The sequence below is a fragment of the Ailuropoda melanoleuca genome, chromosome 5 (genome assembly GCF_002007445.2).
Source record: "Ailuropoda melanoleuca isolate Jingjing chromosome 5, ASM200744v2, whole genome shotgun sequence".
Taxonomy (NCBI): Eukaryota; Metazoa; Chordata; class Mammalia; order Carnivora; family Ursidae; genus Ailuropoda; species Ailuropoda melanoleuca.
Genome location: NC_048222.1, coordinates 129,017,334 through 129,035,886, shown reverse-complemented (window position 1 = coordinate 129,035,886; position 18,553 = coordinate 129,017,334). Strand labels below are relative to the sequence as shown.

At 35.4% G+C, this 18,553-nt stretch overlaps 1 protein-coding gene across 6 annotated transcripts in view; it reads left to right on the top strand.

Moving 5' to 3' along the window:
* Window positions 1–18,553, top strand: part of KIAA1109 (KIAA1109 ortholog) — a 193,467-nt gene that overhangs the window by 161,511 nt on the left and 13,403 nt on the right. For 5 of the 6 annotated variants that reach the window (XM_034661658.1, XM_034661659.1, XM_034661660.1 and 2 more), the window contains 12 exons: window positions 219–472; window positions 1,038–1,253; window positions 2,703–2,883; window positions 3,357–3,558; window positions 5,240–5,401; window positions 6,469–6,608; window positions 7,754–7,955; window positions 12,151–12,351; window positions 13,164–13,343; window positions 15,558–15,695; window positions 16,860–17,117; window positions 18,063–18,213. In XM_034661658.1, the coding sequence (XP_034517549.1) occupies window positions 219–472; window positions 1,038–1,253; window positions 2,703–2,883; window positions 3,357–3,558; window positions 5,240–5,401; window positions 6,469–6,608; window positions 7,754–7,955; window positions 12,151–12,351; window positions 13,164–13,343; window positions 15,558–15,695; window positions 16,860–17,117; window positions 18,063–18,213 (2,285 nt within the window). The remainder of the gene's footprint in view (window positions 1–218; window positions 473–1,037; window positions 1,254–2,702; window positions 2,884–3,356; window positions 3,559–5,239; window positions 5,402–6,468; window positions 6,609–7,753; window positions 7,956–12,150; window positions 12,352–13,163; window positions 13,344–15,557; window positions 15,696–16,859; window positions 17,118–18,062; window positions 18,214–18,553) is intronic. The other variant, XM_034661661.1, reaches the window with a different exon arrangement.

The window sequence follows — 18,553 nt, the reverse complement described above, 5'->3', positions numbered from 1 at the left end:
CTGTCTGTGGTAAGACCTGCTTCCTTCCTTGGTGTGCCATTTCATATGACTTTCTTTCAGTTCAGAGTGAGGAAATTCAACTCTGAGAGAACTTTAAATGTTTAAACATGTAAATGTTTAAACATATATTTTTTCTTTTTTTTTTTTTTTTTTTTTTTTTTTATTAAGAAGAGACATATAATATGAACCTGATTCATGTCTTCTCTTTTTACATTCAGTTTCCGGAAGAGACAGAACTGGACCTTTTGTCAGTAACCATTGAAGGTCCATCCCATTACTCCTCAAATAGTGAAGGGTCATATTCCGTGTTCAGTTCTCCCAAAACTCCAGGAGGCTATTCATCAGGCATTCCTTTCCAACCTGAAGAGGGCCGACGGGATGACAGTTTGTCTTCTACTAGTGAAGATTCTGAGAAGGATGAAAAGGATGAAGACCATGAGAGGGAAAGGTTTTATATTTACAGGAAACCCTCGTAAGTGGCCTTTTTTGTTTTGAGACCCATAGGTGGTATTTCAGAGTCTAGAACTGACCTTTGAAGCACTATGTGTAACTATTAAATTTTACAGAAAAAAATTTTAATGTGCCTAACCAGAGTGACACTAAGAGGCATAGCCATGGTTTACTAATGTAATTTAGCTCCATATGACATTATTTTTTTCTTTCCCTATTCTTCGTTCTTTTAATAAGATCAGGAAAATAGCATTTTACATTTTGCAGAAATGGAATCTCCTCAAATGGAATGTGGTTCATACATTGATACTGAGACTCCTTAATAGCAGTGATTATGCCTGTGTCCTCAGCACCTAGCATGTTGCCTGGCACACAATAGTTACTGAATGCATGGTTGTTGGATAAAATGTGACTCCATCAAACTTAGGAAAAACTTCAGTTAGTATGAGCTAGTTGAGTCATATGTATGAATTTATAAAACAGTGAAATTTATTTACAGACTATTGCTCATATTACATATTGGGAAATAATTTGTTGAAAATTCTTCCAATTTAATACAATGTAACGATCAGTTGTTCTTTCTCTAGACACACATCTCGTAAAAAAGCAACAGGCTTTGCTGCTGTTCATCAGCTATTTACAGAACGCTGGCCCACGGCTCCAGTCAACCGAAGTCTTAGTGGCACAGCTACAGAGAGAAATATTGACTTTGAACTTGATATACGGGTGGAAATTGATAGTGGAAAATGTGTGCTTCACCCAACTACCCTTCTACAAGAACATGACGATATAAGCTTGAGAAGGTAAGAAATTGGTCAGAAAAGGGTACATATAACTTCATTTGTTAGAAATACTACGATGTATCACTGAATTACAAACAGCTTTTTCACCCATGTCCCAAAATACAGATTTAAAGAGTGGATTTAATCGTAGTTTTAAGTTTGAGTGGTTATTTGTATAACATACTATTTCTTTAAACAAGTGCATAAAATTTTCTGGCAACTAGAAATGCATTTCTGCTTTAGATTCTAGCAATTTAATTAAAAGAGTTGTATCTTTGTAATTCCCCTTTAAATAAGCCTGAATTTCTCAGCCTCTGTTCTTGTATTGTGTACATTTCTGTTTTAAAGAACAGTGCAGTACTCAAAGATATCTTGGTTATTCAGAGTTTTGATGAATTCAGAGAAAAAGCAAGATTGGGAGACTGGGGACAGAGGTCTCAGTGTACCAGAACGCAGTTCAGGATGCACTGCAGCTTTAGCATTTGTCTCCAGCATTGAAAAAGTGGTGGTATAAATAGGCTTAAGATTAGATTATTTTTTCTTTGAATTTTTGCTTTTCTTTCCTAATCTAAAAAAGAGCTAAAGAAAATAATAATTGATAGGATAGATGGGGAGTGGGTGGAAATGTCGATTAAAAAAAAGGGACAGATTGCTGACAGTTGTTGAATCTGGGAGATGGAGCCCTTGGGGTTCACAGTTCATCGTTCTGTTTACTTTTTGCATGTTTGAAACCTTTCATAATAAAAGACTTTTACAGGCACCTAGCAGGCTCAGTCAGTAAATCATGCAACTCTTGATCCTCAGGGTTGTGAGTTCGAGCCCAGTGTTGGGTATAGAGATTACATTTAAAAAAAAAACAAAACGATTTTTAAATGGTCTTTTTGTCTAAGGGAGATGTTATAAAACAAGAAGGTAAAAAGGCACTTAAACAGTTAAATTCCTACAAGTGTAGTAGTAAGGATTAGAGGGGAAGAGGGGTGGGGGGATGGGCTAGCCTGGTGAAGGGTATTAAGGAGGGCACCTATTGCATGGAGCAGTGGCTGTTATATGCAAACAATAAATCATGGAACACTACATCAAAAACTAATGATATAATGTATGGTGACTAACATAACATAATAATAATAAAAAAACATGTTAATTCATTACAATAAATTGCTGATATTCAGCTGGTTTTACCTATGTGTAAAAGGCAAATTCATTTGGCTCAACCTAATATGTTCATGTGAAACACCTGCGACCTCAGGAAAGATTAAAGGTGGCTGCTCTCTGTAGTTACAGAGCATACAACAGGAACATCATCCTGCATGGTGTTAGCCAGTGTAGCTCCAGGCGCTAATGAGCTTTCCTTTTTCAACTTGATTAATGAAGGCTTACTTTCCGCTTACTGTATAAGTAAAAGTTTGATTTTAAACAAAAGGAGATAAATGCCTTTTTTTAAAAAGATAAAAATCATTTTTCTATTTATAGGAGTTATGATAGAAGTTCCAGGAGTTTAGATCAAGATTCTCCTTCAAAAAAGAAGAAGTTTCAAACTAATTATGCTTCTACCACCCATTTAATGACTGGCAAGAAAGTGCCATCATCTCTACAGACAAAGTCTAGTGACTTAGAAACAACAGTATTTTACATTCCTGGAGTTGATGTAAAGGTAAAAACCTTAAAGTCTAGGATTAGATTATTCTTAGCAGTGTTTATTTTCTATCATACGTGTCCTTCCTTTACTGATTATATTAAAGTGAGATGTTCCAACAATTTTCTCTGATACAGCTATATTCTGAACATAAGAATATCCAAATTGCAAGTGCCACTTCTTTTATACAGCTTTTCCATTAAAATTTGTCAGTAAGAAGTTTTTTTTGCATTGATATTCATTACATTTCCCGAACCTTTCCTAGTCCAACTTAATTAAACACCTATTTTTTTAGATTTTAGAATTAAAGCTAGAAGGAACTAATTATCTGGGATGACTGAAGAATCTTGCTAGTATCACAGCATTAACTTGTAAAAACTGAAACTGGGTCTTCTGACTCCTGGATTGGTGTACTTTCTTTCACATTTTTCTACATATGTTTTTCTCATCTTCATTATTTTAATTTTGGAAGTTTATTTGTCTTAACACAGCTGCATTACAATTCCAAGACACTAAAGACCGAATCACCCAATGCCTCCAGAGGATCTTCCTTGCCAAGAACCCTCTCTAAAGAGTCCAAGCTGTATGGTATGAAAGATAGTGCACCATCTCCTCCTTCTCCTCCTTTACCTTGCACTGTCCAGAGCAAGACTAACACCTTACTTCCTCCCCAACCCCCACCTATTCCCTCAGGTATTTCAGGAAAATATACTTTCTTTTTATTTTTTGTTAACTTTTTAGTCATTACCTACTTGCTCTATTGAGAATTTCTTGCAAATTCACGTTTAAGAAAAAAATCAGATGTGTCAATAACAACTGTATAAAAATAGCATATGGAAGTGTGGCCTGACTTTTGGCTATTTTTCAAACTGATATCACCTTAGAATGTCAGTGTGAAAAGAAACTTAATATGCTAAATAGTTTATTTACTTAACTTTTTAGATCTGTATATATTTTGGAAAATTTTTATGTAGTTCATATTTGGGAGCTTATGATCTAGATGGAAACATCAAACTTACACTTTCAAGACAAAGTGCATTGGTCTTAACCACATTTATTAATTATCTATTATTGCATAACAAGTGATTCCAAACCTGGTGGCTTAAAACCTCAAACACAGTTTGTGTGGATCAGAAATTCAGGAGCAGTTTGGCTGGTGAATCTAACTTGACAGTCTCTCGTGACATTGCAGTCAAGATGTTGGCTAAGGCTGTAGTCATCAGAATGCTCAGCTGGGTCTGGAAAATCTACTTCCATCACATTGCATTCACATGGTGGGCAAACTGGTGCTTTAGTTCCTCCCCACGTGGGCCTGTCCACTGGACTCCTTGAGTGTTCTCATAACAAGGGAGCTGACTTCCCTCAAAAGGAGTGATCCAGAAGAGAACATAGCTGAAGCAGCAGTATCTCTTACGGCTTAGCCTCAGAAGTCACAAACCATCACTTCCACAATATCTTAGTGAACATACAGGTCAGCTCTATTCAGTGCAGGAGAAAACTACACAAGGGCATGAATACCAAGAGGCAAGGGCCATTGGAAGCTATTTTGGAATCTGGCTACCACACCACATGAATGATACCTTATATATATAGTAGAATTTCCAAAAAAAGGGAATATCAGACTGGCTCGAATTAGTTAAAATGTTTCATTTGAGAGATGGAATTTGATATATAAGTCTTTTAAAATAGCTAATAAATGTGATAATGCATAATATTTTTATATCACTTTTGAATTGACGTCTATGCCCATTAAGTGCTGGACAGATATTATTATCCCCATTTTATACATGAGGAAAGTTCAGGCTCATAGAAGTTGAACTGCTTTACTAGGTTTACAAAGCTAATATATGTTGGGGGTGGAAACCTAAGCCAAAGTTAGCTAAGTCTTAGTTAGCTATTATATTCATTCTACTCACACAGAAATATTTGTTACGTAGAAAGAAAGAGGGATGGCAGTCCATGTAGGGAGGCATTATAAAGATCTACAAGCTAAGAACAGCAGGAACATAGGAAAGCCTGAAAATATTTTTCCTCACTTAACACAAAATATTGTTGGTAAAATTTCTCTGTATCTCCTTAAGTAGACAAAATAATGCTAAATGAGATGCTAAGCAAATTATAAACTTGAAAAATTGAAGCAACATTTGTGACTTAGAGCAAGTAGGAATAACTATTATATGCATCATTAATTATCTTTATATTCTAATATTAATATATCATTTCTATCAATCTGCTATTTTTATTGCATTGTTGTATCGTCTAGGTATAAGGTGCTTCACCTGATTAAAGTGTCATATATAGTTCTAATTTCTCACAAAATTATTATATGTTGTATGGGAACTATAAACTCACCTCACATTTGTAAATGTTCTAGCCAAAGGAAAAGGAAGTGGAGGAGTAAAAACAGCCAAATTATATGCGTGGGTAGCACTTCAGTCATTGCCAGAAGAAATGGTTATTAGTCCCTGCCTATTAGATTTTCTGGAAAAAGCTCTGGAAACTATCCCAATTACACCAATTGAAAGGAATTATACAAGTAAGTATCTTCCTTATATTTTTACTTTCCCATCACAATTTTTTTTTTTTTTAGAGCACAAGCACAGAGTTGGGGAGGGGGCTTGCAGAGGGAATGGGAGAGAGAAACTTAAGCAGGCTCCATGCCCAGCCTAGAACCCAGTGTGGAGCTTGATCTCAGGATCCTGAGGTCATGAACTGATCCGTAATCAAGAGTCAGATGCTCAACCGACTGAGCCATCTGGGTGACAAATATTTTGAAATTCTATTACTTAGAAGGATTTTTAATACTGTTATATATTATTATATAATATACTCAGTGATCAAGAATTATAGAACTGAAAAAGAACTTGAGAAATCATCTAGTCCTCATTTACAAATAAGTTAAGTCTTGGTGAGGTCATACAATTTTCCCATGGCCACAGCTAGTTAATGACAAAATTAACATCCTTAATTCCTACATTAACTTCCCTCCTAGACTGGAAACTTCTTGAGGGAAAAGCTTAATTTTCTTTGTACAGTGTTTGTTATAATAGGAGGGGAATTGGAATTTGGAGAAGTGAGCAAGAAGTTTGAATAGGAAAAGTTGTGTAGAATGATGGGCTACAGAAGCACGTTTTTGCATGTTCATATCCCTGATCTTAGTACTAGCATAAGAGAAAGGACCTTTTTAAGATTTTATTTATTTATTTGATGGAGAGAGAGCCAGAGAGCACAAGCAGGGGGAATGGCAGAGGGAGAGGGAGAAGCAGGCTCCCTCTGAGCAGGGAGCCCAGTGCGGGACTTGATCCCAGGATCCCGGGATCATGACCTGAGCGAAGGCAGACGTTTCACCGACTGAGCCTCCCAGGTGCCCCAAGAAAGGATTGCCCAGAATGTCTGCCCCTCCCCCATCATGTGTTCCCATATGCGCATCCTCTCTCTCTCTCTCAAATAAATAAATAAATAAATAAATCTTTAAAAAAATAAATAGTTTTCCCTTGCCCTAATAATAAAACTATTTTGACAACTGTCAGTTTACAAGATGAAGATATGGGACAAATAAATAGTTTGCCCTTGCCCTAATAATAAAACTAAATATTTTAACAGCCGTCAGTTCACAAGATGAAGATATGGGACATTTTGAAATACCAGATCCTCTGGAGGAATCTACAACATCATTAGTATCATCTTCAACATCTGCGTACTCTTCCTTCCCTGTAGATGTTGTGGTTTATGTACGAGTTCAGGTGATATACTTCATTTCTAACTTTTTGTTTTAAAGAAAAATGTTTTTCTTAGGTTTGAGTATTTCCAACATTATTTCCCTTAAAGCTTCTTTAACCTTGGATTCATGAACCTTTAGTATAACTATAATGGCTTAGCGATCACCTGAACCTTTGGGAAGTATATGTACAATTTTATGTGTGTATTTACTTTTCTGCTGAGGAGGTTCATAGATCTTTGGTCTTTCAAAATTTAGATCTTATACTTTTTTGGCAAAAATAAAAATGTGTAAGTTAAACCCCCCCCTTTTTTTTTTAATTTTATGCCCTTTTTTATTATGGCACCTATATTTCTTGCCATTAAGGTCCTTTTTGGGCAAATATAAAATGTTATTGAGATGTAAGTCACATAGTACCCTTGTTAGATTTTTGCTAAGTTATGGAATTTTTATTTAATATTTATTGTAAAATGCAGCCTTAACCATAGCCCTTTGGGAGTGTATTAGCATCTGATTGAGTCCATTTATTAATGAATATTTGAAAACTACCTGTAACCAAACTTCAGGTTTCAGTTTACCTTCAACTAAAATCTGATAATCTCAAGAGTAAAAGAAACACTAATGGTCATCTGTTCAAACTATTTTCTACAGTAGCAGTTTGGCCAAAAGGGCTTCAGGATGGAGTTTTGTATTAGCCATTTGAAGATATGATGATCACATGTAATGGGGGAGGTTTGAGAGTTTATAAAACTTCTATTATTATAATAGCTTTTTAAAAATTTTAGTATAAGAGGAATTATTTCCTTTAAAACTTGATTATGAACAAGTATGATATGAACAAGGACATTGTTAATGTTCTGAATTATCTAAATGTCTAAATATGTTTCACTCAGGTGATTCCTAAAATACCATTTTGTTAATAAATTTTGATTAATATCTGATTAATAAATCAGATTAATATTAATAATATTAATAAATATTTGATTAATAAATATCTGTTTGAAAAAGCTGGGACATGAAACACAAAGTCCTTTAAAGTGTCAAATAATTTGCTATAAATGGACTGAAATGGAAATTAATTGTATTTTTTGGAATCCAGTGTGAAATTTTTTAACTAGTACCTAGAAACTTTTTTTTTATTATTTTTTTTTGGCTTTCTGCACTTTTTAGCCCTCACAGATCAAGTTTAGCTGTTTACCAGTATCAAGAGTAGAATGTATGCTAAAGCTGCCATCCCTGGACTTGGTGTTTTCTTCAAATCGAGGCGAACTGGAGACTTTAGGGACTACGTATCCCACAGAGACTTTATCCCCTGGAGCTAATGCTACTCAGAGTGGAACAAAGACCTCTGCAAGCAAAACTGGAATACCGGGTATAGAAATACTCTCTTATTCTGCTGGTAGAAAGCCAAGTACTATTTTCAAATAAATATTTTATTTTTATTTTTTTTTAAAGATTTTATTTATTTTTTTGTCAGAGAGAGAAACAGCCAGCGAGAGAGGGAACACAAGCAGGGGGAGTGGGAGAGGAAGAAGCAGGCTTCCAGCAAAGGAGCCTGATGTGGGGCTCGATCCCATAACGCCGGGATCACTCCCTGAGCCGAAGGCAGACGCTTAACGACTGAGCCACCCAGGCACCCCTCAAATAAATATTTTAATAATAATTAGTACATATTTCTAAAAAAATAAATTTGGAAAAGGAGAGAATATTTGAGAATTAGAGTATTTATAGAAAAATATATAGAGATCAGAATTTTTCAAGTATATTTTGGTACAAATGAATGGCAGTTGGATAGTATTTTTTGGTTGTCTTGAATGTACACACTACAAGCACTATGAAGTAATTGTCATATTACATGTTTAAGTACTTTGAATGTTTTTATTCTCTTTTTACATTTAAGAGTAACAGTGTTGCAAATAGAAAATGAAAAATATAGTATTATCTTGCAAGAATTTATCACAGTGAATTAAAATTCTATGAGGGGTAGTAGAGATGTATGTGTGTGTGTATTTAATTATAGTATATATATAGATAGATAGATATAGATATATATGTATATATATATTTATAACTCAAATGTCCATTTCATGAAAGGTTTTGTTTTTAACACACAACTGATGATTTCCTAGTGAGATAGTCACTGTTCACTATATTAAATCTCAGTGTCATTTCTGCCCTAAAAATAATAGAAAGATAGCATATGCAAATGATAAAGATTTTATTGACCATTCTTAAAGAGACCAGAATGAATGAAAATTGATAATTATTAATAGGAGAACTATTATTAAAACAGTGGTTCATAACCAGGGGTAAAAAAAAGCCCCCAGGTATATTTTTCAATGTCAGAAGACTCTGAAAAAATGGCTAAAGTAAAATATTGCTTTGCCGTGTGAATCTTTGAAAGTATTCATTGTGAAATAGGAAAACAAAAGGTTGATATTTTAGAAATAAATTTTTGCTAATGCGGTTGCCTGCTCTCACACTTAGCTCCAAAATATTGCTGTTGGAATTGTGTTGTAGTCTATAAAATATTGGAGTGGTAGTGTCAGGTTTTGGAAACCTGTTTTTTTATTGTAAAATTACCTCATTGTTCATTATAGAGAATATGGAAAACATGAGTACTGAAAATGAAAATAATATCCTTTTATCATAGATAACCAGTATTATCACTTCCTTTCTACTCTCCAGCACTTTTGTAGATACAGCCTTCTTACTAGGCAAAATTTAAATATGATCTCTTCTGCTATGTATCTTTTAAAAACTTAAAATATAAGTTTTTCCCAAATTATTAAGTATTCATCTCTAAAATTACTTTAATGATTGCATGAGATTCCATCATTTTGATCCTACATTTGAGACTCCCTGGGCTTTTTGTTTTCTATTTTGTAAATAATATTGAGATGAATATCTTTGTATATAAATCAACATCCTTAGGATAAATTCTTAAAAGTGGAATTCCTGAGTCAGAGAGAGTGAACATTTTTAAACTTATTTATATGTTTTACTCTTCTAGTAAATCTAAGATTTCTGCATCCTCACCACAGTGTATGTAGACGCCAGGTTCACTGTATTCTTCCCAACATTATGCTTTAAATTTATTTTTAATCATTATTAATGTAATGGGCTAAAATGGGGTTTCATTTTATGTGTTATTTCTTCATTGGGTAATGAGGGAGAGAGATAAATATGCCCATGTCCATTTCTCTGTTGGGATATTCACATTTTTCTTAATGACAAAATGCCACAAATTACTGACACTTAAATTATTATAGTAGTGTATATATGTACCATACTAAGTATATGTAGTGAAAGGAATACGAAATGAGTGACTATTTTTTATGTCCACATTTTGATTCTTTAGAAAATAAAAAAAAAATGATATAGCATCCCTCATTTTAATCATCATAAAACATGCAGGAAGAATAATGAGAATAAATGTGTAAGGTTATGATGGTATCCATTTTTTTTTTAAGAATATTTATTTGAGAGACAGCACAAGTAGGGGGAGGGGCAGAGGGAGAGGGAGAAGCTAAGCAGGGAGCCAGACTTGGGGCTCAATCCTAGGATCCTGAAATCATGACCTGAGCTGAAGGCAGACACTTAACCGACTAAGCCACTCACGTGCCCCAACAGTATCCATTCCTTCAAAGGATCTTTATTGAACTTTACTGGGGTCCAGGTCAGTGCCAGGGATTGAATAGATGGTAGTGAACCTAGCTAGTAGATGTGTCCCTAATATGTGGAACCTAAGTTGAATTTGGAAAAACAGATAATAAGCAAACAAGCATATTTTAAGTGGAAATGTGAAGTAGGCAAGTATGAGTTAGCCAAGCAGAGAGTTGGGATGATGAACACCCTAGGTAGAGAATTTAAAAATCCATGAAGCAAGAAAGAATTTGGCGAGTTTAAACAAAAACAGAGAACTAGTTTAAGTGGAATGTGGCAAACAAAAGGTAGATTGGTATGAAAAAGATTTAGAGAGATGGGAAAGAGATCATGTGGGGAAGCCGCTGAAGGATAAACGGGAAGGTAGATGTGAGATTCCGATTTACACCTGTAGAACACCACCGGTCCAACTGCGGTGTGGTAGTTGATTGGAAGAGAACAAGAGTATGTGGTCCATATATACGATGGAATATTACTCAGCTATCAAAAGAACGATTTCTCAACGTTTGCTGCGACATGGACAGCACTGGAGGAGATAATGCTAAGTGAAATAAGTCAAGCAGAGAAAGACAATTATCATATGGTTTCTCTCACTAGAGAGAAACATGGAACATAAGAACTATGAAGATCAGTAGGAGAAGAAAGGGATAAAGAAAGGGGGTATAATCAGAAGGGGGAATGAAGCATGAGAGACTATGGACTCTGAAAAACAAACTGAGGGCTTCAGAGGGGAAGGGGGTGGGGGAATGGGATAGGCTGGTGATGGGTATTAAGGAGGGCACATATTGCATGGTGCACTGGGTGTTATACACAACTAATGAATCATCGAACTTTACATCGGAAACCAGGGATGTACTGTATGGTGAATAACATAATATAATAAAAATACTATTATGGAAAAAAAAAAAAAGGAAGAGAACAAGAGTAGAAGGAAGCAGGGAGAACAGTTGGCCATTTCAGCAGCCCAGAACTGGTAATTGCTTAGACTAGAGTAACAACAGTGAGATCAGGAAAATGGACAGACTTCATATATGTTCTTAGATGTTGAAATGATATAGTGATAAATTGCATGATAGAGATTAGAAGTAGGAAGGATGACAAATAACTCCCAAGTTTCTGGCTGAGCTGTTTACTTGGAAATGTTGACTCACTGGAGATGGGAAACACTGGAAGAGAAACAGATTGAGGGTAAAGATAGAGTTCAGTTTTGGACCAGGCAAGCTTTAAATGCTTGTGAAACATTCTAGTAGGATGTCAAGTAACCAGTTGCAATATGAATCCAAAGAAGGTCTATGCTTTTTGGATATACATATTTTGGAATTATCTGCAAAATCATGTAATGTTCTATTGAATACTTTATTCATATTTTTTACATTTAAAGCGTATTTTGAATCAGCCTATACACCTATGGTAAGTGTTGCCAATGGAGACTTTTGTTTCTTCTCAGAGAAAGAGATCTTTAACTTTCTGCATTTGTGTACCTTGCTCTATTTCCAGTGCTTCCTACTGAAATGTGAACTCCAGTTATATGATTTGGATTTTTTATAGTTTGTTCTCCCTCTTTGACTAAGCCACAGCTGTTTCGTGCCTCTTCCACTGCCTGCTTCCAGTGGAGCAAAGGAGAAAAGAAACAGGAAACCATGGAGTTTCCCAGTCATATGTTTAAATAATTGTTTCAAAGATGAACAGGGTATTCAACCCCAGTTAAGAGAATAAATTAATTGAAAAGTACCTCTAAGTCTTTATTTTGATTTCAAGTTTTAAATCTATTGATCAGTTAATGTTTGAGTATTTCCATTTTAATTTCAAGTCTTGTTTGGTTCTTAAGAATGTATTAAGTGACAGGCTTTTAAAATTTTCTGTGACTTATAAATATTTTGGATTTCTTGTGTTCACTGTAGGTTCATCAGGCCTAGGCAGCCCTCTTGGCAGAAGTCGACATAGTAGCAGTCAGTCGGATCTGACGAGTTCTAGCAGCAGTTCATCTGGTTTGAGCTTCACGGCATGCATGTCTGACTTTTCCCTTTATGTGTTTCATCCATATGGAGCAGGGAAACAAAAAACTGCTGTTTCTGGGCTCACACCTGGATCAGGAGGACTAGGTATACTTCGAGTGTTTCCGTCTTTTTGAATTTTTAGCACCTTTTTCAAGTTTTGATCTTTTCAGAAATCATAATACCTTTAATGATGGATATAAAACAAGATTAGAAACCTTATTTTTCTTCTTAACAATATTCTGTCTCTACATAAGTAGAAATATGAAATAAGTAATTCAGGTGAATTAATTATAGAAGACTTTTTAAAACAGTATTTTACAAGTGACATATGCAGCACAATAATCTTTGGATTTAAAAGGATATTTATGATACTTAAAGGTTTAAATATTCTACCAAATCATTATTTGTATAAGAAATTGTATTCTACAAGTAGTACATTTTTAAAGTTTGTGCATCACATTTGTCAATTTAAAATGAAACCACCTTCTGCTGCTGCTACTACTCTCCTTCTTTTCATCATTTAGCCAACTTAAATTTCACTGTCATTTTAAAGTGCAGTTACCACTAAAAATGTATGAGATGTTGGTATTAGTGAATGTCTCTTGATTTACTTAGAGAAGTAACAAAAACAAATACTCCATGTCAGTGCTAGTTTTTGTTGGAGAAGTGTTGTGAAAATCATCACTATTGTTTATGGGCTTGAAACTATTAAACTATTGTTGAGAATGCTAATGCTCATTAGATCATTCTTCTTAAGTTTTTAACCACACTCGAAGTGATTTTAATTGATGGCATATTCCAGTGTATTAGATAATTTCATGTAACTTAGTTGCATATATGTATGTATATATGCATACATGTGTATATATGTGTGTGTGTATGTGTGTTATGTTTTTGTTTTTGTTTCTGTTTTAAAGGGAATGTGGATGAAGAACCCACTTCAGTCACTGGTCGAAAAGACTCACTCAGTATAAACCTTGAATTTGTAAAAGTGAGTTTGTCTCGGATAAGGCGCTCAGGAGGTGCCTCATTTTTTGAAAGTCAGTCTGTAAGCAAGTCTGCAAGCAAAATGGACACTACACTAATCAATATATCTGGTACTTAATCATATAGTTTCTTAATTAAAATGCTGTTTTTCAGAATTAATTAAGGGCTTCCTTTTTAACAGTGTTTAAATATTAAATACATTTAATAATATTAAGCTTTTAGTGATGAATGATTTAAATGAGAGGAATAATAGTCTAGGCCAATGTACTATATCTCAGTCGAAGTAAGCAATGTTAGGAATATGATTTCTAGGTAAATGCATAGAAATGTCACCTAAAGGCCTAAATATGCCTAGTTAAATCACTGAAAACTGCTTCTTTGCTTCTCTACCATGAATTTGTAAAATTTCTGATTTTTCATTAGCTTAGTTTACTAATTGTAAATTCTTAAAACACTAATGAGGGATGATGGTTAAAAATTTTTTACTTAGTGTCATAAGATCTTAAGCTGTGTACATGTGTATTGCTAGCTTTGTAACTAGCCATGTACCTATGGGCAAATCACTTGCTCATTTTCTTTATGTTGCGACTTGACTGTTTAAAATTAAATGCATGTGGAACATTTTGAAGAATTTGGAGTACTATGGGAGTGAAAACTTTTAAAGTTATTAGTTGCACGAATATAGTAAGTACACTTAAAGCTAATATTCAGCAAACGTACACTGAGCCTATATTTTACGGTGAACTTGTGCCAACACTCTGCTAGATGATTCAGGGTGCCAGCATGAATAAGGCAAGGTCTTACGAGTAGACAAATAAATGACAATGCAGTGGGATTAACGCTGTAATGGAGGTTTATATAAAGAGGAAGAAACAAATTGTTTTATTCAAGATATCAGGGAAGGCTTCACAAAAGAAATGATATTTGGACCAGATCTTCAGAACTACGTAAAAAAATTCTTGATTATAGCAACATGGTCTTTAATGGTACAGAAGCATCAAAAAGTCTGCTTTTGGATCATACTTCGGTTCACTGAAGCAAAGCATAGGTATAACTGAACATTTAACTGGTTGTATAGTTAAATGTCCCAAGGGAGAGAGGAAATGGCTAGAGGGAAAGCTGGCAAAACAGACCAGGACTAGATTGTTGGGAGACTTTTATGCTAGGCTAAAGAACAGAGTTCTGATCCTTTGGTCAGTGAAAAGCCATTAGAGGTTTTTAAGAAATGTGATGACAGCACTGTGCTTAAAGGTGACAGTACTGTATTCTACACTTTAAAATCTGTGAAGACAAAAAAAAAAAAAAAAAACCTATGAAGATAGTAGATCTCATCATAAGTGTTCTTACCACACACAATAAATTTGTATATGGATTATAAAATAACATGTTTGCATTAAAAAAAAAAGAAATGGGTTGATATTTCAGATTGGTGTTTTAGAAAGAGTTGATGGCAGCATGTAAAATGGGAGAGATGCTTGAAAAGCCTGTTGAAATAGAACAAGCAATAGGGAGTGAAGCCCTGGGCTGTGACAACAAAAAAGGAGAGAGAATGGTTTTAAGAGAAATAGAACCCACAAGCTTGAAGACAAGTTGTGTAAGGAGTAGAGAAAACAAGGATGCCTCAGATTTTTAGCTTAGGTGACTGAAGGGACAGTGGACTGTCATTAACTTAGATCGAAAATAAGGAAGTGCCTAATAGGATGCTTAGATGGGAGAGTCTGGTAGATAATTGGCTGATGGCTATGTGGGTATGGACTCAGGCTGAAACAGAAATGTTAGATTTGGGGGACACTGGTGTGTGATTCCTTACAGAAGCTCTGGTAGAGGAACAGAAAAGCATGTAAAGCAGGGCAGAACCCCAGAAGTGGCCATCACAATGCCTTCAGACTGACGAGTCCCCGCTGTCTGTCTAAAAGGAAAATAGTAGCTCTCTCCACACACTATTTGGTTTGCAACTACTTTTGAGAAGTTTGTTCCTGCCCATCCTGATTGTTCAGTTTCTATATTTGAGAAGAGCCATATGTTAAAGTTGAAAGCTGTCAGTAAGTCAGATCTTTAGAACCTCTCAGAATTTCATGACAACAGAATTCCAAGTTGCCCTCACCTCAAAAAAGGAGATGGGAATAGTGTAAAAATATGCCATTTTTATCATTTGTGGAAGAAACCAATATTATCACTTAGTAATCATACCATGTAACTTATTTTGATATTTCATTAATTATAACATTATTATAATTCAGTTGTGTATGTGTCATACCTACCATGTGACAATATTAAAGGTTTTGGAAATCTGTTCTAACAGATTTGATTTATTTATGTATCAGCTGTATGTGATATAGGGTCTGCCTCCTTTAAATACGATATGCGTCGACTCAGTGAAATTCTGGCATTTCCAAGAGCCTGGTATAGGAGAAGTATTGCAAGACGTCTATTCCTTGGAGACCAAACTATAAATTTGCCGAGTAAGTTTGTTGTTAATTGTAATTATATTAGGTTGCTTTTAATTTTGGTTATAGTAGTAATAGGAATCAATGATTGATACCACAAACTTTGTCTTACTTGGTAAGTTGTAGCATGTAATTCATTCACTCATTCAGCAAATGTCTGCTGAGTGCCTCTAACATGCTAACCACTGGGGGATACATTAGTATTGGAGATTACAAAAAGCCTGCCCTCTTAGAGATTACATTCAGCTGGCTTATATTCTGTAGTGATTATTCTGTAATCTACAAAATCTGGAAATGCAGAAATACCATCTAATCATCCAAGTTAATCATGGTTAATTAAGCATGAAAAACAGAAAATGTTGGGGATATGCTATCACATTGCCTGCATTTTTTCTCCTGGACTTAGATGTTGTAGCAGTATACTGTGTAAGTGAAAGGTAGAGATAACATGATACAGTAGAAAATATTAGAAATCCAGGTTTGAGGGGCGCCTGGGTGGCACAGCGGTTAAGCGTCTGCCTTCGGCTCAGGGCGTGGTCCCAGCGTTATGGGATCGAGCCCCACATCAGGCTCCTCCACTGGGAGCCTGCTTCTTCCTCTCCCACTCCCCCTGCTTGCGTTCCCTCTCTCGCTGGCTGTCTCTATCTCTGTCGAATGAATAAATAAAATCTTTAAAAAAAAAAAAAGAAAGAAATCCAGGTTTGAGTNGTTTTTTTTTTTTTTTTTTTTTTTGAGAGAGTGAGAGTGCACACTTGCATGGCCTGGCGGGGCGGGGAGGGGTAGAGGGAGAGGAAGAGAGAGAATTCCAAGCAGGCTCCCCACCCAACTTGGATGCTGACACAGGGCTGGATTCACAACCCTGAGATCATGACCTGAGCCAATTTCAAGAGTGAAATGCTTAACCAACTGAGCCAGCTAGGCGCCCCTCTATTCCCTTATTTGTAAAATGGAAAACGAGCACATGTATTGCCCTACTCATGAATTCCCATGAGAATTAAATAAAATAACATGCTGGAATGTACTTTGCAAACCATAAATTGCTGTACAGTTCTGAAATAGAGAACTAGAAGGAATCTATGACTAGAAAAGGTGGAGTGCTGAAATTTATTATTTTATAACATGGAGATTGTACCCTGATTAATTTTGTTTCTGTTAATCTTGTTTCTGCTTTTCTAATAGCATCTGGCCCAGGGACACCTGATTCCATTGAAGGGGTAAGCCAGCATCTTTCCCCTGAATCGTCAAGAAAAGCTTACTGCAGGACCTGGGAGCAGCCTAGTCAGTCAGCCTCTTTCACCCACATGCCTCAGTCACCTAATGTATTCAATGAGCATATGACAAACAGCACCATGTCACCAGGGACAGCAGCACAGAGCCTAAAATCCCCAGCTTCCATAAGATCAAGGAGTGTGTCTGATTCTTCAGTTCCCCGAAGAGGTAACACTGCTCTCTTTGTTATCAGTATCCTTCCAATGCCCCCAAGGTAAAAATCTTAATTAGTTACTCCCAGTTTCTGCCTCAACTGTAGGGAAATATACTCTTGCAGATTTTTATGGAAGATAGGGGGGTGGGAGTACCCCAAACCAAACAACAAACACTTCAGAGTATTTGCCAGAAGAGATAGCTGGATGGCTAGTAGCTTTGAAAAAGGGAAAAGAAGAGAGGAATAAGCGTATTATTACTTTGTTCCAAATGGTAGTTATTTTTAGAAGTAAAACAAACCTACGATGTTGTGAAAGATGTTTGATTTTGAAGGTAGGGCTGGTTCTGAAATGCAGACGCTGGCTGAGGCACCCGTCCACCGCATTCCTGTGGGCTCAGTGTGTATCTTGAATCTTCCATTTACTCATTATACTCTAAGCTTGTGATACGAACTATATCATTTTTATATGTTCAGATACAAGTAGAGTGCTGAGCACATAAGAGAGTTCAAAAAACACTGGCTAAATAAAAGAATGACTGAATGGATAAATACCAAAGATTAACTTTTTCATAAATGAGTCTGACATTCAGAAAAAAAAAAAATAAAGATTAACTTTTTCAAAATCAAACCTATTTGGCAGCAGCGACTTCTGATTCTCTCATTTGTTCAGAAAGTCCCAGAGTGATGATCTGTGCTGCTGTACCCCCTGCACACCAGAATTTCCTCATACAAAATGGAGATCATACAGAACTTTATGAGCTTTCAAGAAGACTGCCAGCCCTTACTGAACATTCAGTAAATGGTAGCTAGTATTTTAGAGGCAATATGACAGCTATTAAATGTTAGGCTTTAATTAAGTACCATATTTTTATTTTGGGGACTATAGTGTTAAGAGTGATAACCTTTCATTGTCTGAACATCTTTGTGAGTGAATGTGCATTTGATTTTTTTGTTTTTAGATTCACTTTCAAAAACATCAACTCCTTTTAACAAATCGAACAAAGCAGCAAGCCAGCAAGGGACCCCGTGGGAAACATTGGTCGTGTTTGCTATCAACTTGAAGCAATTAAATGTTCAAATGAATATGAGTAATGTAATGGGAAATACAACGTAAGCTATTCAGATACAAGGAAAATTAATCATTAGTTGTAATTTTTCTTATATTGTAGTAAAGCAATTTAAAACCTTTTTAATACTGCAATTTTTGAGACCGTAGAAAAAAGCTATAAATTGCTTTCTCTTGAAAATGGTTTTATCCTAAGTATAGAACAACATGGAATATGTACTCGAAAGAGAGAGAATTATAAGGAAAACAGTGTAATTTGCTAGCTAAGTAGAAAGCTTTTATTGTCAATATTCAAACATTTACCACAGCTTTTTAAGAAATGTATTGTTTTGTCAGACTTTTTAAAAAATCCTCTAACTCCTGTTTTAATTCATGACATTGAAA